This window comes from Hippoglossus hippoglossus, chromosome 4 (assembly GCF_009819705.1).
Source record: "Hippoglossus hippoglossus isolate fHipHip1 chromosome 4, fHipHip1.pri, whole genome shotgun sequence".
Taxonomy (NCBI): Eukaryota; Metazoa; Chordata; class Actinopteri; order Pleuronectiformes; family Pleuronectidae; genus Hippoglossus; species Hippoglossus hippoglossus.
The window spans coordinates 15,417,886-15,445,541 of NC_047154.1; the positions used below are offsets into that span (position 1 = coordinate 15,417,886).

General features: G+C 40.8%; 2 protein-coding genes across 2 annotated transcripts; both read left to right on the plus strand.

Annotated features, from left to right (window-relative positions):
- The first annotated feature begins 504 nt into the window (after positions 1-504).
- mcoln2 (mucolipin 2) lies at positions 505-16,870 on the plus strand. The gene is made up of 15 exons (XM_034582436.1): positions 505-725; positions 1,355-1,508; positions 2,173-2,346; positions 3,599-3,755; positions 3,976-4,054; positions 4,143-4,239; positions 4,431-4,530; positions 5,268-5,380; positions 5,606-5,755; positions 6,466-6,567; positions 7,092-7,214; positions 10,476-10,682; positions 11,215-11,348; positions 16,121-16,572; positions 16,619-16,870. Exons 1-14 carry the CDS (start codon positions 682-684, stop codon positions 16,155-16,157), a joined length of 1,671 nt encoding a protein of 556 aa, XP_034438327.1. The 5' UTR covers positions 505-681; the 3' UTR covers positions 16,158-16,572; positions 16,619-16,870.
- Positions 16,871-19,874: 3,004 nt separating this feature from the next.
- On the plus strand, positions 19,875-27,461 carry lpar3 (lysophosphatidic acid receptor 3). The gene is made up of 3 exons (XM_034582449.1): positions 19,875-20,051; positions 21,002-21,746; positions 26,152-27,461. The coding sequence occupies exons 2-3, from the start codon at positions 21,005-21,007 to the stop codon at positions 26,478-26,480; spliced, it is 1,071 nt and encodes a 356-aa protein (XP_034438340.1). The 5' UTR covers positions 19,875-20,051; positions 21,002-21,004; the 3' UTR covers positions 26,481-27,461.
- Positions 27,462-27,656: the final 195 nt, after the last annotated feature.

Here is a 27,656-nt window from a genome sequence, read left to right on the forward strand (position 1 = left end):
ATCACTGCCATGGTTTAATGCCCGTTCACATACACACGCATCAATTTGCAAAGAACAGGACAACATCCATTTACCACTTTAACGGACACAACCTGAAGTATATCCACATATGTCACTTCAATATTAAACTAAAGTCCTTATGTGATGATCAGCCTGTTCTTCTTTGGTGTTTAATAATAATATTAACATACATACTACTGATACTACTACTGCTACAACCAATAATAATGATAATGATTATACTGATAATATTGGTAATAATAATAGTATCAATAATAATATTAACATGAATAATACTAGAGTCTCTACGGAAGCGTATTGCATTCACTTGAAAAAAAATATGAAGACAACAAAATACACATTCTATCAGTGTTTTTTCTTTATCTCAGAAAAAACAGAACTTTTTTTTTTTTCAAGTGAAGGCAATACGCTTCCGTAAGTCTCATGTAATCTGATCAATAATAAAAAAACAATGAAGTAAATGATAGTGGCCGCTGGAGGGCCTCGCACCACATGTTGTGAATCTGTGCTCCTCCCGAGACTCGGGTCCTGATTGGCTGGTTGTAAGTTGGGTGACGCAGGAGCTCTGTGCTGAACGTGGTCTGACTCCGGATCAACTGTCAACCCGATAGAAAGCGCACGCGATCAATTGTAGCGTCCACGTGGATCAATCAGTCAGTCATGGAACTGTTGGGTCGATATCTGGAGAGGAGCAACTCAGTCAGGTGAGGGACTAGTTCTCATTGTTGGTGTTTAACAGTAGATCAGCACCAAGGTGTCATCATTTGTTTGTAAAATGTCACAAAGTAAACAAAATATGTAATTACGTAACTTAAATATAATGTTATCTCACTAACAACAACAACAGGATTATTTAATTACTTTATAAGTTCCTGGTAAAGAACACAGCACACTCTGAAATGAAAAATATGTTTGTAAATGTGTGTGTTTGTCTGTGTTTGTCTGTGTGTGTCTGTGTGTGTGTGTGTGTGTGTGTGTGCAGGACACACGGTTGGGAAAATATTGAAAGTGCACTCATGGAGCTAACCTTGGACTTAAAGCCGGGCTGCCTGATGAATGCAGCCTGTGTATACTCAGTACATGGAGTCCTTCCTGTTAGAGATGATGACCACTGCACTATAAAACACTGCATGTGTTGCTCAACTAAAATGATTCATGCAATAACTGGCCACACGTTAACTTCTGCTTTTTCAACTTCAGCTCTAACTCCTGACATCAGTAAATATGTCCTTTTTTTTTAATCTTAGGTGACCACAGGACAAGGCCAGGAACAGTTTGTAGTGTTTCCTTCGTCACACAGCTCCTGCATGATGATTTATTTTGTGGGTTTCAGTTCTGTCATGGCTCAAGATGTCGTGAACGAGGAGAAGCTGAGAGATGACCTGAGGTACTACTTCATGAGCCCGTGTGAGAAGTACAGGACCCGACGACACATTCCCTGGAAACTGGGAGTCCAAATCCTGAAGATTGTCATGATCACAACACAAGTATGTGCAGCCGAGTTTGTGTCCATTGGCAAAGAGCTGGAGAGCAGAGCCTCCCCGGAAATGTTTCCTCGTGCATTAATCCGTCCAAAACCAAGCAGCCAAGTGCAGCAGCACAGATGAATCAGAGTGGAACTTTATAACAAGCAGGGCTCCATGTCATCTAAATGTTTTACTTTCTTTTTCTAATGAAAGATGATGAAATAAACGGAATCCTTCCACGTGTCTGATGTATTTGGTATTGGCTGCTTGTAATTATTAATAATTACAGCAGTGGAAAATAAGAATTTAAGAATAAAGATGTTACAGATGAGAAATAGTTAAAAACAAAATAAATGTAAATGTCATTAAATGGTTTTAACAGTATGTACGATCAGAGCTGGATTCAAAGTAAGACAATAAATGAATAAAATAAAAAGTTGCAGGTGGAATCAGACCCCAGGTCCTGAGAAAGCACACCTTTAAAAATGTAAAAGAGAAGTTTGGACTTAGTTATTTTGAAGTAAGCACCAACCTTTAAATCAACTGCAGACTGTGAAAAGTTTGGCTTTAAGAGTTTTCCCAAAAAGTACAAATACCATTTCCAGAAACTGTATTGTAAATGTACTGAATAAATTCTCGATTATTCCTGTGACAATACATGTTTTCTCATGGTGATGTCCTCTAGCTCATCCTGTTCGGCCTCAACAACCAGCTGGTGGTGTCTTATAAGGAGGAGAACACCATGGCCCTGAAAAACCTCTTCCTGAAGGACTACACTGGTGTGGATGAGGACGACTACAGTGTCGCCGTCTACAACCAACATGGTGTCTACGAGAGCCTGTATTATGTCCTGGATCAGGCAAGTTCACCCTGCCCAGCTTACAATTCTTGTTTTTATATCAGAGAAATGAAAAGAGGTGGCTGTAACGCAGCGTTCGTGTCCTGAAGGGTTGATGGTGGAGATGAGGGAAGAGTCCTGAGCTTTCACATCACTGCCCAGTTCAAGGTGGTTGTTGTGGGGAAGTTAAAACCACTGAACATTGATTATTTATGATGATCTATTCAATTTGACTTTGATTACCTTGAACATGAGACATTGGATTTCTTCAGTCCCAGTTATGACCTGGATGTTGACATATTTGGGGTTAAGTTGTAAATCAACACTCTGTAATGACAAGATCGAACCTTTATTGTGAAAGGAAAGTTTGACCTCCAATGAGAATGAGATGAGATTTACCCGTTTCTTAGATGAAAAGGGTTGTTTCAAATTTTTGCTATTGTTAGGACATAAAGAAATGAAAATACAGCCCTTGGTCAAAAGGTAAATTAAGATACTAATTTTCAAATAGGCAAATAAAGCCTTTTATTTTTGTCGTAAGTGTCTTATCTGATTATTTGGCGAACAATTTGATTTTTACCTCCATCAAGGAGGTTATGACTGTTTGTTTGTTTGTTTGCAATATTATGCAAAAACAATCAACCTGATTTCCATGAAATTTTGTGGAGGGGAAATGACTCAAGAACGAACCCATTCAATTTCAGTGCAGATCCAGATCAGGGCGCAGATCCAGGATTTTCTTTTCACTTTCTTCAACTTTTTTTTCAAGATTTTCCTTGATTTTCCCTGATTTCCCAGAGAGCAATTAATGGATCTTGATGAAAAACAAATCAGACATGTTAAGAGGGCTGGTATTTATGAGTTTGAGTAATTTGGTGCAGATCCAAATTAAAATCCGGACTTTGTGAATTTTCCTGTGGTTTCATTAGAGGACTGTTGGGCCTCAGCGGAGGTTTACACTTTGTTTGTCTTTAATGTCTTGGAGTAAATATTCAAATGCACAAGAATACCGGTTATGATCAGGGTTTTGAAGTATCCTGTTTTTATAATCACAAACCTGGATAGTGTTATGATCAGTAATATTTTTTGACCAGGTTTCTAAATTTCCATGTTAAAAACCCAACTGTGAAGCTACTTTTGAACTATTGGAAACCCTGTGAAACAAAGTGGAACTAAGTTGTTTTGTGTGCGATAGGACGGGCGACACTCTCTCCAGCGTTGTGTAATCTGCCTTGTCACGGTGTGTTTTACCTGAGGTGTGTGATATTTACAGTACAGCCAGTTGGGCCGGCTCTCTACGGGTCCCATCACCTACCCCAAGGATGACGACGGCAACCTGCTCCCGCTGGTCATGTGCAAAGAGCACTACAAGAGAGGCAGCGTGGAGCCGTCGGACGAGGCCTACGACATAGACGCGCAGCTGGAGACAGGTGTGAGGGGACGGTCACAGTTAAAAATCCGCAGTCACATTTGTGCTGTGATCATAAACAGTGTGTCGGGGTTTGTGCATTTGGTCAAAGACGGCCACAAAAGACGGCAAAAACTTTCAGTTTGGATTTGTACTGTATCACACAGTATGACCCAATTAGAGAATCTTTATGTTATTTTACTTAAACTGTAAAATCAAGAGTATGTTTGTCTGTTTCTCAGTTTGCACGTCACATGATCCAAAGACTGGAAACCTGCAGACACTCTACAACTCCTCCTTTTTTATTCTGGACTTTTACAGGTACACAACTCCATCAATACACTGTGACTGCCGCTAACATTAAAATGACTTTTTATTTAAAACTCCACTTCATCCTCTTCGGTTTCAGGCTCGTCGACATCAAAATCACCTTCCAGCTGAAGGGCATCAATCTGCAGACAGTGCGTTCACGGGAGTTGCCTGACTGCTACTCCTTCTATGTCACGGTACAGTTCAGAAGCTCTCTGTTATTATTATAAACTGACATGAGCTGGTGAAACACTCTCACACCTCCCATCATTGAGTGACACAGTGTGGAGAGCTTCCAGAAACTTAAAAGCTAAACATTGATCTTACACATTTTTAAATGCAACTGCATTGTTTAACTCATTTACTTTCCTTTTACCCTTGTCCTTAGATAACATTTGATAACCAGTGTCACAGCGGGAAGGTGAAAATATTCCTGGACATAGACACTCAGAGCTGCGCATGCACGGACTGGAAGATATCAGGAACAGGTAAGTTAGAGTTGTCAAACCAAAGGGGGAAATATAACAACAAACTAGAATGATTGTCTGGTTCTTATAGTAAAAAATATATAAAGGAAGTGATCCGATAACCTAAATGATACATTTTTTGTAAAACACATTGCAAGAAAGTAAAAAATAATCTGCATCCGCTCCAAAATGTAACGGATTCCTCTCAGGCCCAGGAATCCTCCCACCACCAGGTTAGGTGTTTAGACGTTTTTGTATAATTCTGCAAAAAAAATACACCAGCAAACAGACACAGGTGAAGATGTCGTCTCGTCGGTGGAGGTAATCATTGAAAGTAAGACAGAAATTTTACAAAAATATAACCAGATAAAGAAGTTTTTCTAGTATACCCTGCAAAATAAGTTGAGATGAAATGAAGAGAAGAGAAGGAAATTAATATTTTTTTATTTATCTTATTTGAGCATCCATGGCCATGTCATTTAATAATAAAATATCATAATAATATTTTCTAAAGCACCATTCACTTGAAATGCAGCTCAGTTGTAGACAAGATATATATATATATATATATAATATCTAAAAATTATATTTTGTTATTTATGAAATAATGGAAAATAAGATGGAAATATGACCCAGTAAGAAAAACACGAGATACAATAAGACAATTATTTTCTCTGGAAGTCGCTGTTATCAGAGACGAGTGTGAGGGAGTTATGTAGGAGAGGAACAGTCCCTCTCACACACTCTGTCTGTTTCAGCTCAGAAGAACACACACTACCTCCTGATATTCGACGGCTTTGTCATCCTGATCTGCCTCACGTCGGCCGTGCTGTGCAGCCGCTCCATCGTGCTGGCCGTCAGGTTACTCCAGGTCAGGACTCTCACGGCCTCTGCTCACTCTGCGAAACATCATACAGGACGTTTTTATTTCTTCTCTTCTTCTTCCTCTTCCTCTTCCTGTCTTTCCTGATTCTACATTCTTTCTCATTTCCCTCAAACAATAAGCAAACTTCATTAAAATACCCATTGATACAGCATCTAAACCACTATCCATGCCACATGTGTCGTAATCCATATTGCATCGTTATGTTTTCAGAGATTCTCCAGATTGTTCCACGAGAACTACAATCGTAAAGTGTGTGAGGACGATCAGACGGAGTTTTTGAACGGCTGGTACGTCCTCGTCATCGTCAGCGACCTCTTGGCCATAGTTGGAACCATATTAAAGATGGAAATACAAACAAAGGTAAACATTTGTCCTGAACTGTCTTTTATATAGATAGTGTTTCTCTTATCTTCAGTCCAAAGGTGACTGGCCAATATTACTGCAGCGGGTTATGTAAAATAAATGCAATAGAAAAGAGAGGGTAAAGTCCCTGTGTGTGTACTTTCTTATTTTCCAGTTAAATGATCATTAACAAGAGCGTGAGAGAAAGCTGGTGTTTCCATCAGATCAGGAAAAAATGAAGAAACAAACTTACGTTTTGAGTAGTCAGCGTCCCCTTTGATTTTACATTCTGTTATTTATTAAGCAACTGAGAAATAATATTATTTGCTGGGACGAGGGAACAAGGAACAAGGTATTTCCTTATGAAATCTGCTGATGGACAGGAAGTTCAACAGGTTAAATTTACTGGATTTACCAACAAGGACAACGTTCTATTTGAAAGTAGATCCTCAATGTGAAGGAAAAACTTAAGTAAACCAAGCATGGGAATTTCCTTTACTGCATTTCCTCATAGCACTTTGAGCGCTAGTGAAATAATCCACACCAGTCAGGTTGCACTACAACACAAATACAGAGCCCAGTAAAACCATTTTTTGTTTTAAATCTGAATCTTTTCCTACAAAGCTTTTATTGTTTCACTCAGGCCAGGTTTCATAATACAACAACAAACCTAAGACTAAAAGCAAACTGTCATCTCTGTTTTTTACTCTCTTCTCTCTCTCTTGTAGAGTTTGACCAGTTATGACGTGTGCAGTATCTTCCTGGGAACATCCACCTTAATGGTGTGGGTCAGTGTGATCAGGTACCTGGGATACTTCCAGAAATACAACGTGAGTCTAAGCCTAAAACTTTACATCATTTCACGAGGCCTTTTCTTATTCTCATATATTTGTTTATTTGATAGGCACAGAGCATATTAAAGAACATTAGTATAAAATACCAATTTAAATATGCTGGTGAGTAAGAATGCTAATTTACGGCCGTAGGCAGGACTGACACAGTTCAACAAATACAGACTTCAGTATACAAATAGAAAAAAGGACAAAACGCACAGCTGTGGAAAGATGGTTTTAAGAATGTGTTGTTTGTTGGAGTAGAAAATAAGAATCTGAATGAACTACATCACAAACAACCAGCTGTGTGCAGACTGTGTGTCTTTGTATTGTCAACATGTCGGCAGTTGTTGAGAGGCTAGTTCCATTTTTATTTGAAACTTTGAGCAACTGTGAGATTTAAGATGCTCAATTTTATATCACAGGTTGTTTTTAAGTCCATGTCTGTCTTTAACTATTTCTTTTCATGATTTGGTCTCGATTGAACTTCTTGTCTGCTTCTTCCCGTGTTTCTGCTGCAGGTGCTGATTTTAACTATGAAAGCCGCCTTCCCCAAGGTCCTGCGTTTCTGCTGCTGTGCCGGCATGATCTACCTGGGCTACACCTTCTGCGGGTGGATCGTTCTGGGCCCGTACCACGAGAAGGTAACCAACGGGCTGGTGTGGGGAGAGAAGGCACCTGAAGTTCAGATTAGAGAACAGAAGTTATCAGTTTATGGGACACTTGCTTTTCTGTGTCCATGGATTCAAGTTCTCTGTTGCTATAACGGTTTTCAGTCAGTTGGGAGGAGGCCGTGAATGAGATCAGTGTAGATCACAATGGAACAAGTGAGAGGAGGGGGGGGGGGGGTGACACCATGAACCCGCGTAAAGCAGCCTAATGCAAATGTTCATGTTGGCTAAGGGTGTGCACAGAAATGTTTTCTTCTCAGTCACTGCTGCCTTTGGTTGCATGGTGGAAAAAAACGGCAAATGGACGAACAAACTAACAAACCCCTTAAAAACGAGGTGATCCACGTCAAGGAGTTAACAAACTTAACCAGAAAAATAATATTTAAAACAAGACAATAATTATTTAGCGTCTCAGTCATTGTTTATTTCCAACTCTGGACTAATGCAAAACAAAGGCAAGCAATGGATTGACAGTGACTATTGATTTAAATATTGAATTTCAAATATTGATTAGCTGTGTACACCGGGCAATATGGATATGATGAACATTTCCAAGTAAAATAACCAAGTTTTCAGCCGAGTCAGTTGAAATAATTTGTTTTGTTTACATATCGTAAAACTCAACTTAACATACTATATATTTTTTTAATTCTTCATCGTTGTTTAGGGTGCACATGAGTATGCTACATGCACGTTCTGGGACTGAGCTCATTGACCAATCACAACCAAGTTAATTAATACACGTTAACATTCAAGACTAATGCAAAAGTAGCACACAGCGGTGGGAACGTTTTATTCAGTTTCATTCGAGTGAAAGGTCCCGGTGTTCTGTCCCACGTAAACCTTTTTGAACTATTACAGGTGATTAATATTGGATCGTTCTCAAAATTGGTTGATACATTTTCCAGTTTCAGTTTTACAGCCTGAAGAAAAGACCGACTTTTCCTTGTCTTCGAATAACTTTATGTGGCATTTGGCTTCTGTCTATCAGTCTGAAAATATACTGTATTGCCACTAGGTGCCAGTATATGTTTTGCCAATAATCCTCTGGTTTCAGTGATGACAGCAGCTCTCTGTGCCTTAGAGGATTTGATTCTAAGAGAATCTTTAAGTGTGACACATTCATGCATGTGCAGAAATTAGCATCTTTTTCACTGCTTCAAATGACCAGAAACGTGTTTTTCTTTTTTGGATAAAAAGATTATATGGAAATAAATATATATAAGTTGAGAAAAAGGGCAGAGAGATGTAGTGAGATGACGTGTAACAACATCCCTGGACTTGAGGATTCATGCAATGTAAACCTCCAAGCCACCAGTCTTGGGGATTCTTTTTTAAACCACAGGGATTTTATTTTAACGGCTCAAAATGTTTAATTTCTTAACTTCTTTTAAGTTCAATCACCAGAGAGAGAAATGCACAGGATATAATAAATAACAGAATGAAGGATTTTTAAAAGAAATAACGAGAAATAACCATAAGACAACCCAGAGGCTACATTACAACATGATGTTTTTCTTTGTATGTTCTGAAAATATAAAAGCCAAAGATAATTTAGCTTTACTTTGGGGGAGAATTGAGCAGGCAAGGACCATGACTTCGGAACAGATGGTAGCCATCCTCGGACAACAAGTGTCATCGGGAAAAACTATGTGTGTGTGGCCGCCCTTGCCTGTTAAGATAAATTATTTACGGAAGTGTGAGCAGCATGTTGGCATCTAAACAAGGCAGAGCTCATACTGCTGACGAGGACAGATGTGAGATAGACTGAGATCAGCCACGTCTCACGAGCAATAGAAATGTGTTGATAGTCCCCAAACCGAAGCGTAAATAAGTTGTGGGTGGATGCAAAGTGTGTCAAAAGGTAATATCAATCAAAAGAACACTTAATATTAAATTTCGTTTTCAGTTCCTCTGGGATCAGTAGAAGTGAAAGTGAGGTGCAGGGCTGCCTTCGGCTGCAGGTTCCAGTTCCTTTAGTGTGTCCTCTGAGACTCCATCATGATATTTACATTGTGGCAGAAGGGGGAGTCCCCTGTCGAGTGCCGTCAGCCCTTCCAGGATCCTCAGAGTATTTACCGAGGGAATAAACAGAGAATGTTCTCAGGCTGTTCCACACGTCCTCAAGTGCTGTGACCTGCATCCATACCGTCGCAGTGGGATGTTGTTTTTAGATACGATCTCATCCTGGAGAACTCTGCTTCTTTTAAACATCAGTCTGGAGTGTTTTGCCTTTCTGTCTTCATCAGTCCACCTCTGTCAACTGTCACACACTTTGGTGTTTTACACCCCCTGCTCCTTCTTGAGTCTCTGTAGGAACCTGCAGCTTGACATCAACAAAGTAAACAAGAAGTAACTGAACGTATTTGTTAAGCTGTTTACTGTGGAAACCTGCCATCAACTACCAAAGTGTGTGTGTTAGTCCTGAGGAGACAGACACTGAAGTTTGCATCACTGTTTGCACTTCTTTTCAAAACTGACCCCTGCAAATGTCAGTTCAAGACTGACCCATACCTGGAAAACTAGCCTCTCCGTAGAGACGCAGCCCCAGCCGTCACATTCGAGAAGGTGCCGTGATAATTCAGAAGGTCTACGGCCATGAAAGCATGTTTGTAAACGTCGAAATGACCCATGATAGGAAAAAAGGTTCCGCAACCATTATTATTATTTTCTTTAGGTTTAATGAAAGTATAAATAATAATAAACTTTGTTTATAGAGAACCTTTCAAAATACATGTCACAAAGTGCTTTAAAATGGCAGCAAAATAAAACACACTAGTCATAAGCACATCAAATTTAAAATGGAACAGGTAAAAACTGTCTAAATAAAAACTGAAATGGAGAAATTAAACCTATGTCCCATAAAAGTAGAGTGTTGCACAGGAGGAGCAAATAATTCTAACTCCCCTGCGCTTTTGTTCATTTTTCTTGGTGTTTTTACAGACTTAATAGTTTAAATAAAGACCCTACAGCATCTTCATCTTCATTGGTTATAAATGTGTTATTTATTCCTCTTCAGTTAGTTTTATTTTGAAACATTCCATTAGAAACATCAGAGATATACGTACATATGTTTTCCTTCTTCTTCTTTTTTCCTGCTTATGATCTTTAACCTCTCTGTGTGGATTCAGACGTCCAGGTACGCAGCCACTGGTCTGACTGACTGTCTTTGTGATGACTAATTATTGCGTGTTTACTGTGTAAGTCTAATGTCTCCTCGTCCACGTGTCCTAGTTCGAGGGCCTGAGTCGCGTGGCCGAGTGTCTGTTCTCCCTGGTGAACGGTGACGACATGTTCGAGACCTTCGCCCAGCTGAAGGACAAGAACACGCTGGTGTGGCTCTTCAGTCGGGCGTACCTCTACTCCTTCATCTCCCTGTTCATTTACATGGTGCTGTCGCTCTTCATCGCCCTCATCACGGACGCCTACGAGACCATCAAGGTACTCGTTCGCCTGTTAACTGAGCCTGAGGGACGTGAATCTGTGAATTTAGCTTTTAAGCCTTCTACATCATTAAAGGGAGTTCACCAAGAGAAAATCATGCAATTCATTAGAAATATTTTGCAGATTTCTGAGAAGACAACTCAAATTTACTCTTTTACAGGAATGGAAATTGGAGCTGGAATGATTTGCAGATTGTTGGATTATTGATCTACAGAAAGTTGATCTTTAATTATTATGATGTTTTTACGGCTTTCTTTTGTCTTACATTATAAGTAATACATAATAAGTAATCAGCAGAACAAGCAAATTGGTAACAAGGTTTGCAGCAAATGTTCATTTCGACATTTTGAAATCCTCCCACGAATATTTACTGTCCGTTAAATCTGTCCACTTTCATTTTTAGTTGTTTACTTAACTGTCCTTCAGAGAACGCGTCTACATTTTTCCTCTTTATCATCCACTGTGAAATAAGTCATTACGTCTAAAAGCGTCTGTTACACTGATGAATGATTTCTGTTGGTGCTCACAGAACTACCAGAGGGATGGTTTCCCGTTGACGGACCTGCACAAGTTCCTCAGAGAGCAGAAAGATTTCCCTGTGGTGGAGGAGAGCAGTCAGGCAGATGTTCACATCAGGGACTCTTTGCTCTGCTGCTGCCAACGGTATGACAGCGACCCCAGTGATAATGTTTAATTTTCATTCACACACACAGAAACCTGGCTGGGAGCCTCACTACAAAAACATGACTGAAACACAGAGGTGACATTGTTTAAAACCACTTGTAGGCTTCAGCTGAAGAGTTTCTCAGGATTTGTCTGAAAAAAACGGTTGTGCTTTTTCATTTGTGGTGACGTCTTTGTTGCTCCGAGATCATAGTTGTGGTCTTTTTTTTTGCACTGCACCTCCCACAGAATCATTGATGTCAAACAAACAGCATTGGCAGCGCTGTGTTGACACTCTTTCATTATCAAGGTCACGTTTTCTGCTGTTTGCTCCAAACAAGAGGCGGCTGTTGTCAACGTGGGAAGCATCACATGTCGTTTAAAGCTGCCTTCAGACATGAACTGAACTCTGGATGTTCTCCTGACTTTATCCGGAGGGGTTGTATGTGAGAATGCTAATGTCCGAGTCAGTTGCTGCGGACATTCTCCAGAAGTTTTTCCTGCCAGACCCCTCTGATAGTAGGGGTCTGGCAGGTGAGCCCATGTGAGAATACAGTAGGAAAAAATGTCTGGAAAATGTACAGCCAGTAGTGTACGTGTGTGTGTGTGACATTTCTAACACATGACAGACTAAAGTAAACAAAAAGAACACAAACATTTCTGTCTTCTACATGTATCCTGAGTAAGATGTGAACTGGGAAAGACAACGAGATCTGAGATTTTTTTTTTTTGATAAGGGCCGATGTAAACCAAAACGCAGAATTTCAACATCACGTCCTGCCTCTTGAATGCTGTACGCAGGTGTCACCCCTGACCCGAATGTTCGGACATTTCCCTGTTTTCATCTGAAACGTTTGACCCGGAGAATCTCCGGTTGCGTTCCTCATATGTGAAAGACAAAATCTGAAACCTTTTGTCTTTTCTTTATTCGCAGTTGTCGGCGGAAACAGTTTAATTCTTAATTTCTTTTGCGAGAGATGTACCAGGAGTTAAATAAGTCAAAACTACAATACAGTTTGATTTCCCGTTGTGTCATATATCGTTCACAAGCACACAGCGACAGAACTGAGCTCACTTCATGTGGAAATATGAGCAACAGTCCCTATAGATGCAAGTCGCAGAGTAAATTTAGAGTTGCTACATTACACTACAGCAAGTCATCATATGTGTCTATACGTCCCTCTGTTTTCTGCTCGTTCCTTCTTCCTGAGCCAACCTCCATCATGGCCAGGCAGCAGCAGACTGCAGCGGAGTTTCCTCCTCGCTGCGGTTTGGCTCGGCCTGAACGTGGTCTGAGAGCAATGAAATTAGTGGTGGGAGCTATGCAGACACACCCAGTGATGGGCTGATTACAGAGAGACAGAGGGAGTACGCTGGGACGCTGCACCCCCTCACCCCCCCCCCCCCTACTGTGTTACCTCTCAAATAAACCACGGTCGACACTGAGGTTTTTTTCGTCAAATGGAGAAGTTTTTTGCTGAGGCTCAGCGGTTAGTGGGACAGAGTTATGATTCAAGTGTGATGGGTGAAAGTTTAATGTGGCGCTCAGCGAAGTTTAGTGCATGTGGGGTTTTGTTTTATACGGGACTTGATCCGCTATACAAATGGGAAAGTTTCAGATTTAAACCTTAAATCGGCACTTATGGTTTCCTTCTCCCACTTTTGATTGTGCTTTATTAAAGATTCATAAAACTAACTCATGTATTATTCAGTTTTCCTGCTAATGATCAATTAAGTTTATGTCCAGGAAATAGTTTCAATGTAAACAGGAGGCTTGTTTTTCCATAAACGTCCTTGCACTCTGAATCTTGTTTTTTCCCCAGAGAAGTCATTTGTCATCGAGCGATTATTTTCTGCGTCTCAAATGTTTGCTCAATCTGTAAAAATCTGTGGAAAAGCACTGCAGTTGCGATAGAAAAGTTAACTTTTCAGTTTTTAAGTATTTAATGGATTTATGTGGCTCCTCACCACTATGGTTGTACCAGACATTAACACTTACCCTGTGCGGTCTGCTCCTGCTTGTCTGGCCCTTCTGCTCAGGACGTCTTTAAGTGTTTGAGGAAGTGCAGTTTCAGTTACAGAACCATTAAGTGATCATTTGTAATAGTGCAGGAGCGGCAGCTGAATGTGCATTGCCCCCGTTGAAATGAACGTAAAAAAACCAGTGGCCTTTCAGAGTCGTCTGACTTCCTGTCATTAGGAGTTCTCTCGTCAGGTTACAAATTTGTTTATTCGCAGCCATTTGCAGCCTCCGTCCTGACTAAGATTTCCTCTTTATGAGCATCACTGTCAAAAATTAAATCATCACTTTGCCCAAACATTTCAGCTCATTGGATGAAATTTCATCTGTAATTAGCCTCTTCCGACTGTTTATCCTCCTCCGCTGCAGTCGTCTTGTTTGGAAAGTAAGCATGACTCTCTATTTGGATTTCAAATATGTTACTAAGATGCAACTGGTAAATCAGGTTTGTATTTTAATGAATGAAAGTGAGTGTTGAGTGGACAAGTATAAAGGTTGTACCTGACACTTCGGTTACAGGAGTTCTTCACCTAAGGCTGGAATGTATTGGTTGCGGCTCATGAATGGTTTGTGATTACATATAGTGTAATACTGGATATTATGTCTGAAAGAGATTTGACAGAGAAAAGCACGAATCTGTACATAAAGGATTGGATTTCCAAAGAAAACGAGTCCATACGACAGATGGAAAACACATTCACATCCTCAATCTGGCTTCAGCAGATTGTGGAACAGAGAGTCTGAGCTGAAACGGTCTCGACTGCCCACTCCGACTGCAGTGAAATGTGTTGCTTCCACTGATCATAAAGGGGAAATGTGCAATTTATTGTAGGCTTGATGTAACATAGATAGTTTGAGCGGTTTCTCTGCGATGCAAACATTTCAGACACAAGAAGCTGTTTCAAGATGCACGGGGAGATTTTCATTTGAGTGGCACATACCTCCAACAGTCCCCTCATGAAACCACATTTAAATTCATTCCATCCAGATTTTTATTTGGATCCGCAACAAATTGAGCAGACTCCTAAACATGTCTGATTTTTTTATCATTTTCTGAGACGCGAACTAACAAAAACATAACCTCTGTACCTCCTATCATTTCGATTATGATATTTATTGTATTCCACCGTATACCCATTCCAGTGTGTTTTCTATTATTTTGCAGAAGCTTCAACTCCTGGTTATTTTTACACTCAAATCCAGGACATGCGTCGTCAAACAGTCGGGAACTGTCCTATGTCGATTTTGCAAAATGCTGTGAAAACTCCAATAAGACATTGTACTGCAATTAAGACGTATGCGCGTCTACTTAATGTGACTATGGTTGGAAAATTCCATATGTCTTAACTCAGTAATTGCTTATTCAAAAACTGCTGTTCACATGGCAGCGTCTTATTCAGACTATTGTGTTAATCAGATTAATATCTGAATAATGGTGTTCAATGTAAACAGGTCTTATACCCCTTTATCCTTTGAGGGTCACGAGGGTCTGCAGCCAATCCCAGCTGACATTGGGGAAGAGGCGGGTACACTCTGGATAGGTCAGCGAATCGCAGGACCCAAATATAGAGACAAACAAGCATTCACACCTATGGACAATTCAAGAGTCTCCAGTTGACCCAGAGCTGCATGTGTTTGGACTGTGGGAGGAAGCAGGAGTTACTGGAGAAAACCCACACAGACACGGGGGAAAACATGCAAACTCCATACAGAAAGACCCTGGTCGAACTAGGGTTCAGACTCAGAACAATCCTCCTGTGACCCTAACCACTGCACCACTGCTACCATAATGATTTTATTCCAAAAATTCACCTGAAATCAACTGAAATCTCCGACATTCTGACCTCTGTGATCTGCACGTTGTCTGCCTTCGTGTCAGGGCCAAACCCACATTCAGGTGAAATCCCAGATAATCAGGATAACGCTTGCAATGGTCTGAATTCTACAAAGTGTCTGTGATGAGGTCATTTCCACAGCAACACTTTGTAGAGAGACCTCACCAGTCTGAACAAGCAGCCGTGTGTCTTGCTGAATCTTGAATTCCTTTGACCTTTGTTATGAGTTGGATGTGACATCGTAAAACAAAATGACTCAGAAACAGTCTGGGAGATGTGATAACATGAGCAAAAACTCCCAGGACTGTCATCAGATTATTATGTTCAAAGTGTTGGCATTAAGTTGCTCAACAGGAGATAAGTACAGCTTCACAAATGTACTTTAGCTGATCCTCTTTGTCACATCTCACAGTCAAATAAAACTCAGCAATTACAATACAAAGGCTGTGGGAAATTATAGCTGGCTACTTTCTCGATCTTCTTAAATTTTACAAACAAAGCGGCGAATTGATTAATTGAGAAAATAATTGGAAGACTCGCTGATGATGAAAATAATAATTATTCTTTCATTTCATCAAGCTGTGGTTTCACAGCTTGACATCAGATCATTTTCTTTCATTTAGTTTATTTCCACTGATTAAACACATGGGCACAGTACATTTATCTTAATTTTTTTTACTCATTTATTGATGAATATTTCATGTTGAAGTAGGTAAGTGAGTTTTTAGGCGTTTTTACTGTTTTAGAACAAAAGATTTTCCCTGATGTGACTTCAATAAAACAGGTGTTTGCTGATGCATCAGTTAACCATCCTTATTAGTGACCTGAAGCAGAAACCGTGCACGTGTTTTTCCTTATATGGTGCTGCTGATGAGACATTGAAGATGTCATGTCTATGTTTTTTTTTATCATGTCAGAGTTCCAGAAAATGACGACATCGTGCTGATCAGCTGACAACTGTCCCACCTCCAGATGAGAGGGTTCACGGCGGAGGAGGATGCTGGGAACAGGACCTCACACATCTGACGCAGACGACAGATGCCTCCCTGGGATACGTAGAAATAACCTTTCTGTGAAGGGCAATATTCTCATGAAACTGGAGCTCAGGCTGAAGAGTTGGAACTGGGACTAAAAGACCAACCTGTTATTGAACTGTGTCTGTTGGAGTTCAGGATATCGCTAAGGAGTTTACTGGACCTATTTCAGGCATGCATATGTATTAGTTACCAAAGAGCTGGATTCACCGCTGTTATGAACTCGACTGTTGTTTTCGAAACACCAGGTCGAGGCAACGTGATGCAAAATGCTAGATGTATGTTGTTTGTCAAGTGTTGTCAAAGAGGCAACATTAAAGCCGATATTTTTATTTGTTCATTGTTAGAATATGTTTCCTGTCTTTGCTGAAGATGTCTGAGCTTTGAATCAAACGGCAAGTAGAAGTAAGAAGTCAAAGCTGTACATGAATGTGATTATTTATAAGGTCAGTATATTACAAGCAGTGGTGGGAGCCTGATATGAAATGGTAATGACGACAGAGATCTATGAATTTCCTCTGCACAAAATAAATGAGCTCCAACGGTTTCTCTTAATTTCATCATCATAATAATAGTAAATGATGATAAAACCGTATTTTGTAGCACTTATCTAAACACGGTCACAAAGTAATTTACAGAATATATGGGAATAAACAACACAGAACAAATAAGTCAAAGAAAAAGAACAACATCCATTAAGACCAGTTAAAAATCAGCCATTCAAATTCTTCCCTATAAAAATGTATACATTTTGGTGCTGGATTGTCTAATCTCCACAGACTGGATTACCAGAGCCTCTGGGCCCTGATGGCAAAAGCCTGGTCACCCTTAGTTACCAGTCTTGACCCAGCAAGTGTTGGTGTTGTTTGGAATATCTTACATTATGGCTATAAGAATAGGGACTTAGCTCCGTCATATAACTGGCGGCCAGTTCTTCTGAATTTATCTGCAGAACGTTATACAAGACATCTGTTTCTCATTAGCTGTGATACATTCAATTGAATTCCTCAGATGACTAACATTATGGTGGAATCAATGAGTAAACTTCTGTATCATCTGCATAGCAATGACAGGAGACTCCATCTGAAATAATGGAAGCTTATAAAGGGAAATTAAACGTGGGCCAAAAGTGGAACCCTGTGGTTCTCCGCACATGAGTTGAGCTGATGATGAAATATTCTATTACCAATAGAAACAGACAAATCTGCATCTGTGACATGTGACTTAAACCATTAAGAGCCAGGTTGAGCATGAGTAAGAGGGGAGTTTTAAATGACATCAGCATGACTCAACTTTATCGTTAAATCTGCCAGCATGTGAAGATGTTAAAACAAGCTGCAGCACGACTTCACACTCAGTGTGTGACTGCTGTGCCATTAACCTGATAATAATCAAAGCAGGCGTGTTTTGTTAAACCATTGAATTTGAGCTGGAAGGAGTTGATCTATCAAAAGACCTCTATTGCTCAGTGGGCTGTTTCTCTGCCCTTATGTCATCCGAGAGATTTCTTGGTTGATTCGGTCTGGACGGGATACAAACAGCCACATACTGTTTTTCCTACATGTGGCAACACTGCCCTTATATTTGTTAAATCTCCTGTCAAACTCGACTTGGGTTCATGTTAAAACAGAGCCCAGAAAAAAAACAAAAAAAAGACGAGAGCAGGACACTCACTCTAAGGATCTAACTAATCTGTGGGTTTACTTTGAGTCAACAAACGACAGTGTTACTTTCAAATAACACAATTCAACAACAGATCAGTTTAGATGTGTGGCCTCTGAAACACAACATGCACATTTGTGGAAAATAGGGGTAAGCTATACATTGAAGTCCAGATGGCAACAAAAAGCGATTTTAAGAGTGAACAGAGGATCGACTCCAAAAATAATTTAGTGAATTCAGATTATGTTTGTACAAAGGCCCTTTGTCTAGTTGGTGAACTTCTACCACATTTGTGTTAAAGACAACACCCATAGAAAACTGTGTGAACTGACTTGACATGTTCAAAGCTGCATTGCCAATCAACCAAAGCAGGTATCTGCCCACATGCAGGGCCTCACACACTGTTGAACAGAAGCAGAGTTGAATTTGTCGGGGGGGTCAGTAGAGGGACACACCCTGGGGCCCCACAACACATAAACACAGCCATGGTCACACTCTGCAATCAAGGTAATCAGATACTTACTGTGACAGTGGTGAAGAAGTACTCAGATCCCTTATTTGAGTAAAAGTTCCAACGTGTTGTATTATTAATGTTCTGTTATCAGCTAAACGCTTACATTTGGGTTTTTAATATATTGTTGTGCCTTAAGTTTTTATTTGACAGGACAAAGTTAATCATTGTGAGGCGGAGAGAAAGAGGGGAAGACATGTAGCAAAGGGCCCGGTCGGAATCTGCAGCCGCGGCAGGAGGACTCAGTCCTGTGTACAAAGCTGAAGTGTGTTAAAAGTATCGAAAGTAAAAGTACACATTCTGCAACCCGGTACCTGGTATACTGTCATATGTTGTCTTTTAATTATTGATGCTTAGTAGCTTACTGTTGTAGCTGAGGTGGAGTTGTTTTTTACATTTTGTAGTCCTGAGGTGTGGCTCGTTCCAAGATAAGTTTGAGGGGCCATGTATAAATTTATGAAAAGGTAAAAAAAAAAAAATTCTTTGCCACAAATAGTTACTTTGCATTTTTCCGTAGTAATTACTTTTCGTTAAATATTTGAAATTCTATGGGCCTTGAATACCGCACAACAAGGTGAGAGCTTGAGGGGGTTATTTATTTGTTATTGAACCACTAAAAACAATATTTGTTTGAAGTCTTTTTTGCCAAACATCTGCTGGTTTTAACTTCTCAAATTTCAGGGTTCTCTGATTTTCTTTGTCACATATGAAAGTAAAATTGATATTTTACATCTGAAATGCGATCAGGTACCCCAACTAAACATCACTTTAACATAAACCACAACATCTTAGGAACCACTGGTTAGATTTGAAGGTGTTATAATTTATTCAATTATCATATATTTTATGTAAATATCTTTACTTTTAAGGGATCAGGGACGGAGAAACACTCCCTATCTCATCTATTTTCTTTAAGATCTACTTTAATGAATTATTATTATATTATATAGAGAAAAATAAATCAACTGTTTCTCTAGAATTTGATAGATCTTCAATCAATAGCACCCAAACCTCTTATTTACGTAGGAAAAGCAAAACATTGATTCAACTCTTGAATCTTGATGTAATCCAAAACATTTGAGTGGGAAATATTTTACTTTTGAGTCCACTGCAGTTATTTTCTTGCAGTTGGAGTCACTGGTCACTTTTAATGATTACGATTTAGAGGTTTAACTAGTGAAGGAAATCCTAAAAAAATGCGAGAGAAGTGTTGGACGAGTTTTAATTCAAATCAATCTGCAAAACAAAAGTTGTTTGTTTATTGCTTTCAACAAAAATATGAATTATAAACATTAACGTAAATAATCACAATGTGTGAGTCCTTCTGGAGCTCTCTCTGTGTGTGTGTGTGTGTGTGTGTGTGCGGGAGATCAGTCCTCGTGCACGAGGTCAACTGGAGGAATTCAGACGTGAGACCGGGTGGCACGCACGCGCCCACACGCCCTGTGCGTCACCGCGCAGAGTGGAGGAGTGGAAGTAGGGACGCTCCTCTCTCCACTGCTCTTTCTCCCTGTCCCGCCACCTTCACTTCACTGTCTCAGCAGCTCAGAGGAAACATGTTCATGAGCTCAACACGAAGCCTTTCGCAACCTCCGGTCTCCTGACGCACCGCGGCACAGACTGCGCTCCGCTCCACCGCAGGTAAACTCACCTGGACACACTTTGTTCCCTCTCGGCTGTTTGCACCTGGACTCTTCTCGGTTTATTACTTTATTTCGTCTGTTGTCGTTGTTCCACGTGAGCTCGTGTCCCTCTGCCACTCACAGTTTGTCCTCTGCGAGTTCCTCTCCTCTTTACTGTGGTTAATAAGTGGCTCAGGTTGGAGAAAAAGTGAGTTGCATAATAAGAGCAGGCTCCTCGACGCATGGAGAAATTTAACTAAGATTTCAATTCTGTGTTGCAGTTTACCTGAAGGAATGTGTTTACACCGAAATATCACCATGGCCACTATCGCCTGTAGTAATGGGGCTCATTGTGATATCATTTCCATTAAATGGGCTGTGGCATGTGCACTTGGCTTGGGAGACCAGCCAACAAGCCTCTTACCCAGAAGTTATTTGTCCTTGAGAAACAGTAAAGCTTCTCAGTTCAGACCGAACGTTGTCTAGTTTTATTTCTACGACAGAATGGCTCAAAACTGGATTCAAAATGTTTACAAGGGATTTGAACATAAAGGTTTTGATAATTTACGACACTTTCCTCAATTGTTAAAAGATTGATAGGTGGATAGACAAGAGCTCCAGTGATAAATACATTTTGATGATTGATTAATAAAAATGTCCCAACTTCTCAAGTGTCATTTTCTTTGAAAGTGAAATAGATTTTTTGTGTTTTGGACTAAACCAAGAAATATATAATCAAAATAGAAATAGCTGTGATCATTTTCTTTTAGGATTTTTTCCGAAATTTGTAGACTAAACATAAATTAATCAGGAAAATAATTAGCAGGATAATCGTAAGTGGCAGCGATATTTAATGTCAGGAAGAGGTAGAAGTCTGCTATGTAAATTTTTTTTAGTTAAGGTAACTTATTATTAGATGCCATAATAAAACGGTTCCACCTCCTATGTTTCCTCCTTCTCTTTCCACAGAAAATGGCCGGGCAGAACCAAAGCTGTCATTACAATGAGTCCATGGGCTTCTTCTACAATAACAGCGGCGATAAAGATGAATGGGCCACGACGAAGTTGGTTCTGGTGCAGGTGGTGGGCTCGCTCTTCTGCTGTTTCATCCTGTTTTCCAACGCCATGGTCATAGCTGCTGTCATCACCAACAAGAGGTTCCACTACCCGTTCTACTATCTCCTCGCCAACCTCGCCGCCTCAGACTTCCTGGCAGGCATCGCGTACGTGTACCTCATGTTCAACACCGGGGAGGTGTCGCATACACTGACAGTCAAAGAATACTTTATCCGCCAGGGTCTGCTGGATGTCAGCCTCTCGGCCTCGCTGTCTAACCTGCTGGTTATAGCTCTGGAGCGCTACATCTCCGTCATGAACTTTAAGGTCCACAGCAACCTGACGAAGAGGAGGGTGACCCTGCTCATTGTGCTCGTGTGGGGCATCTCTATCTTCATGGGGGCCGTGCCGAGTCTGGGCTGGAACTGCATCTGCAACCTGAGCGACTGCTCACAGCTGGCGCCGATCTTCAGCCGGAGCTACCTGATCTTCTGGTCCGTGTCCAACCTGGTGGTGTTCCTCGTCATGGTGGCCATCTACATGAGGATCTACGGCTACGTCAAGAAGAAGACATCGGTGCTCACGCCGCACACCAGCGGCTCCATCAACCGCAAGAGGACGCCGATAAAGCTAATCAAGACGGTTATGGTCGTGCTTGGTGAGTGACACACGTTCCAATGTTTGATCATACAACACCTGCATTAGTAAGGAGTCAGCAGCTGTGGGAAACCTTTTCTCAGGGTTTATCACAAAGTCACAGAGTCACTGCTGAACACACAGGACTGTAATCTGTGAAGGAAAACCTGAACAGAGTAACAAACAAGTTGAGTGCTTGTATCAGTAATTTTAAAAGAGAAGAGAAGAAAAGGAGTCAGCAAGAGTCGTCTTCTCTTTAATTCATGTTCTTTGTAACTCTAGGTCGTCTTGTGCTTCTGACTTTGTTTTCTACGCACTGACTTAAACTTTCATTTACAGTGATGCAGCTAATACATTTTTCATTATTGTTTAAAATTTGTCATTATTGTTTATAAGAGCACATTTTACAACGAATAAATTCATCATTATCTTTAGCATCTAACAGAAGCTGCTTTCAGACATTTTCCTGAAATTTTTGCAGGGGCTGTACGTTGGAACGTAAATGTCAGAGTCAGTTGTCCAAGTGATAAAAATGTCTGAGTGAGCCCATGTGAGAATGCAGCGGGAAAATGTCCGGAAAATTGACAGCGAGTGAGTGAGCGTGCTGATGACGTTTCTAACAGACGCAAAAATTCAGCAAAACTAAGAATACAAATATCTCGGGATGAAAAAGAAGAGCCATACACACATAAGGCACAGACAAAGATTTGGATCTTTGGAGCTACAGGTTTCTGCAGCGAAATTTCTACTTTATGTCCCACCACCTCCAAGTTATACCCAGTGCCACCCCTCACCTAAATTGTTCTGTACATTTTCATGTTGTTGTGAATGCATCTGACCCGAATAATCTCCAATTGCGTTCTTCATATGTCTGAAAACGGCTCGATAGTAAAAGAAGCAAAAACCCAAAGGTGTTTTGTTTATGTCCAAACAGCAGCTGGAACCAGAGTTTAGCATTTTTGGTGAATACACTGTTAATCCCTGTGGCAGATTCATTGCTTGCTCATCGGTTTATCGGTTATCAACAAATTTTTTGCGCCATTACTACTTCTTCTTATCTTCTATTTCCCAGAATTATAAAGCTCAGAAATGCTGAAGCTTCCTTTTCTTCTCATGCATTTCCATGAGATGAGGCAGCCAGATATCCCAGGATTCTTCTCTTTTGTTTACGTGTTGCAACAGGATACCTTGCAATAGAGGCACAGTTCCAAACTCCCTCTGCTCCCAGCTAATGTCCTTAAAGAAAGGAACAATGGGGCTGCTCCAGAATATCCTTGTGGAGCGGCCAAAACGAGATTTAACTGCAAACTGTCACGCAAGTGTAACATGTAGGTTGCCCTAATATCAACCTGAGGAAATCAGCTGGCACTGAAGCCTCAGAGAGAACTCTGCAGGTTAGATGAGCACACACACTTTTTGTTTTCATACACTCCACATACAGTCACTGTTGTGCTGTCGTTATTTTGCAGAGTCGCGCTGCAGGATAACCTTTGTGCCATTGTTCTTTGTCTCTCTCGGCACTTCCCCGGACGGATGGCTCATGACTGGTCTATGTGCACTGCAGCGTAGGAGCCGCCTGCCTCTGCACACACTTTATTCTAGACTGCTGTGTAATTATCTCTCCCTGCAAGGACACTGCTCCTCAGCCTGTGTGGCGTACCATCCGCACCGCACCACACTGGCCTTCAATGAACGTCCCCTCCTCCCTACACCCAAAAAAAAAAAAAAGAAAGAGGAACCTATACTTGAGGACCTTGTCAATTGCTTTCAGATGCAGTTATTCGTAGCTTGGGTACACAACTGTTATCTCTTAATCTTTTAAAGTGTCCCTCCACTCCAAAGAAGTGCTTTGCTTATTGTTTCTTCACTTGGTTTTTTGACCTTGTCATCTTTGGACTTGAAGGTTGTTTTCAGACTCAAGTGGAGGAGGAGGAAAGTTTCTTTGTTTTCACTTTTATTGTCAGTTTAAGACGTACGAGCAGGATTTTCATTGTGTGCAACTTGCACATGTGTGATGTGGAAACTTAAAAAGTCCAGCCAGCATACATACTTTTCAGTGAAAAGACATCTTTTGTCCAGAGGTTAAACTTGAAGGATAGATGAAATAGATGAAAGAATAGTTGATTCTTCAATGAAGGAGAAGGATGAATACTTTTTGAAGTAGGTCGTTCAACCACATCGAACAGAGGCAGAACATTTGTTTATGTTCAGCAGCTGTGATATGGACTAAAATGCATAATCGGTGTGATGAATATGATGGTGATACCTGGGAAGAAAAAAGGAGAAAATTGACAAATCTATGAAACGTGTAGTCAGGTCTGAGACATGTAGTGTATTAGTCCGGAGAAAAAAAGAGTCTTAGCTTTCGCCCCAGGTGAGCAGCAGTCTGCTCAGGCGGAAATGGCAACTGGACAAACCAGTTGAGCGCTGGATGAGATGTTTATCGGACCAAGTCTCTGTGTCTAGCCTGCACTAAAGGACAAACACAAGTGTGTAAATTTGCCCCAGTCAGAGATGCAGACTTTAGCGCACATCTCGTCAGAATGGAAAAATCCTCAGGACGTACATGCAGATTATGGAGCTCAGGCAGAGGGAGGTTGTTGGACCTATAGCTCTGAGCAATAATTTTGTGTTTGTGTAAACAGCCCTAACAGTTAACGACAAATAACTGAAGGAGACTTGCAAACTCACCAACACATTCATTCACAAATTCTCCTTCTGAATGAGGATTTAGCATCTCAGATGTTTCACTCACTCACCAAAACGTGCACATTGTCTCCATCAGAATGTGACATTGTGAAAGCAGTTTGTTCGGCACCCAACACTTAATCCAAGTGCGGTTTGTCCTCACAGCTCATTCCAGCTCGAGAGAGTCTTGAGCATCTCGAGTCGAGACCGGACTTGTTCTATTACTGGCTGTTTGTCTCTGTAAACTCGGGCTCTATACGTTCCCGGAGGCCCGAGGGTCCCTTCCACCGCTGTAAGCGCAGCCACCATCTTCAAATGATTCCCAAAAGGAACATGTGCCCGAAATGTGTTCTCAGAACTCCAAGAGTCTGAGATTAAAGAGGAGGAAACTCCACTTTAAACGTGTGGCTTACATGAAAAAAAACTGCAAGTGAAAGTCCTTTTAAATGGGGTCTCACTTAAATTCCATTCAGTTCCTTATTTATGTGCTCCATCAAAGACAAAGACATAGGCTGGATTTAAAAAGAACTGTACAAAAAAGGAGTTCTCTATAAAAATGTGGCAAACTTTTTGACTTTCAAGCAGAGTTTAACGTAGATCAACATTTCTACCAGAGTCTATATGTATCCATCGATGCATGTGTGTGAAACAAAGAAGAAGTGTGTATAATGTGTGTAGGACAGTACTTGTTTTTGTTCTGCGGACGTATTGAAGCCACAGACGTGCTGGTGGTGCAGGCAAGTCTCAGCTTGTGGCTTCCTTTCAGCTCCACTGAATCTCCTTGTAGTTCTGTTTAGTGCCCAAACAAGTTTGAAATTAGCTGCCTCAGTATTATACACAGCACAGTGACTATTTAACGTAATGACAGTATCTTCTGTGTTATAGCTTCATTAGTGGAAGTACATGAAACCACCAAATACATTCTCATTTCTTTTTCAAATTGTCTTCCGCCTTTTATTACCCATCTGAGCTGAGTCGGTTGTTCTCAGAACTCTGACATGGAGCAGGAGCAGGGTAAATACACGGACTCTGTTAAATCTGATGAGGAAACAATTGATCACTCAATCAGTGAAGTCATTACTCAAAGAAAAATGCCCAAATATATATGGTTCCAGCTTATTAAATGTGAATATTTGCTGCTTTTCTCTGTTTTAAGACATTTTAAATTGAATATTTAGGAGTTTTAAATCTAACCATGGTTTTCTGGAAAATTCTCAAAGGGCTTGTTTTTTAGTTTTTGCTATTTTCGGTTATTTCGTAGACTAATAAAGTGAAAAATGTTACCAGGAGGTTTTCACCCCTGTACGTTTATTTGTTGTCTGGTTTATTGATTACCACTGAACTAGGTGGAAGGATGTGCTCTGGGTCAGGGAATTTTGGTGCAGATGCATTGCAAGATCAAACTTTTCACTGTTTTCCCACAGAATAATTCATGGCTCTTGAGGGGGAGCTGATATCTATGAGTGTGTGAGTGGTGCAACTTGATTGAATTGGTCGGAGGTGTGCCCACTAGTTTGACTTAAAGGTTGGCACTATTTACTGGCCAGGAGCAGGAGGGGATTGCTGAGTTAAGAAATAGTCCCGTATGACTATAAGGAAAATATAAATAAGTAGCCGTTTTGTAAATTGTTACTAAAACCTTTGGGTACATTTTCGAACAGTGACACACATGAAGGAAACACGCTGGAGAAAGTGTTAGAAGAATCTGTTTGACTTGCTCTCTGTTATTTTTCCTGTAGGGGCCTTTGTGATTTGCTGGACCCCCGGCCTGGTTGTCCTGCTGCTTGACGGCCTCCACTGCAAGAGCTGTCAAGTCATGAAACTGAAACGCTGGCTGCTGCTGCTGGCCGTACTCAACTCCGTCATGAACCCCTGCATCTACTCCTACAAGGACGAGGAAATGTGGGCGACCTTCAAGAACCTCATGCGCTGCATCGGAAACGGGACCCGGCGGCAGCGCTCGACGAAGGCCAACGCCAGGCCGCTCAGCTCCGGTCAGGACACGGGCAACAGTCAGCCACCGTCAGAGGAGGTGAAGAATGAGGATCAGGGAATACTCAAGACCTGAAAAAATGAAACTTGTGAGAATATTTTCTTCTGGGCAGCGTTGGCTGGACGTACCTTTCACGGAGATTCAGATTAGAGATGACATGAAAGAGGAACTACACACTTTGTCTCCACTGTTGCCCACAGATTAGAAATACTGATCTTGAAGAGACGCTGCAGGTGAACTGCTCTAGAGCTGAGGCTGGGGTGAGATGGAGATAAGAGACTTAAATGCACTAATAATAACTAATAATGGATGCAAGGATGTGCTTTTATTATTTTATTATTTTTGTACATGACTCCCATTTCCATATAATGAAAGAGTGCTGAGTGCCGCTCATTTCCATCCTTTCTTTTGGGGCTCCCTCCTTCTCATCCCTGTGGGTTATTTAAACATGGATGATACTGTGCTCCAATGACTGAAGAAAAAAGCCACTATAACGGCACATACATTTCTACTTTTACCTCAGAATGGGGTAAAATGAGGGATATGTAAAGTTATGTAAAAATAAATGGTTGTCTCTTCAATAGATGAACAACACTCAAATTAGCCCCTTGTTTATAGGCAGGTACTATAAGGTTTTAGGTTTTCTTGAATATGGCATGGTTTTAATCATTTTAACATTTCTTTTTAAAACACCCAGTGAGAATTACTGTAAACTGCTGTACTGAATGCATCGACTTATAAATCCTGCAAAGAGTCATTTCAGCTGTGTGATGGGGAGCGTGCTGATTATTTTTGGCCATTTAATCCCCTATTGGTTTGTGAGGCAGTTTTGCCTTTGGGGAAGAGCTAACAGCGTCACTCTCCTCTTGAACCCAGCTCTCCTCTTCTTCCACTTTTATCAGCTCACCTAAACAAACAGATAAACTCTAACCTGCAGCACTGCAGGCAGGCAAACTTGTTCACCCTGTAGCATTGTCACACATCCGCCTCAGCCCACTAAACTCACTGGTGTTGCTCTGACGAAACAGTTGCTCGCCCCGAGAATGTAGGGATTGTAAAAAATGATGTTGCGACACACTGGATTCCTGCTGGAAGTTCAGCATACACTGTGTCCGTACAGGAACTGAAGAGCATACGACTGAATGCTGCTCCTGCTGTGACGCCATTAAAGCCTTTTTTTCTTCTTCTTGGGAGTGTAGGATGGCCACATATGAGCGATGTGTGTGTGTGTGTGTGTGTGTGTGGAAAGGT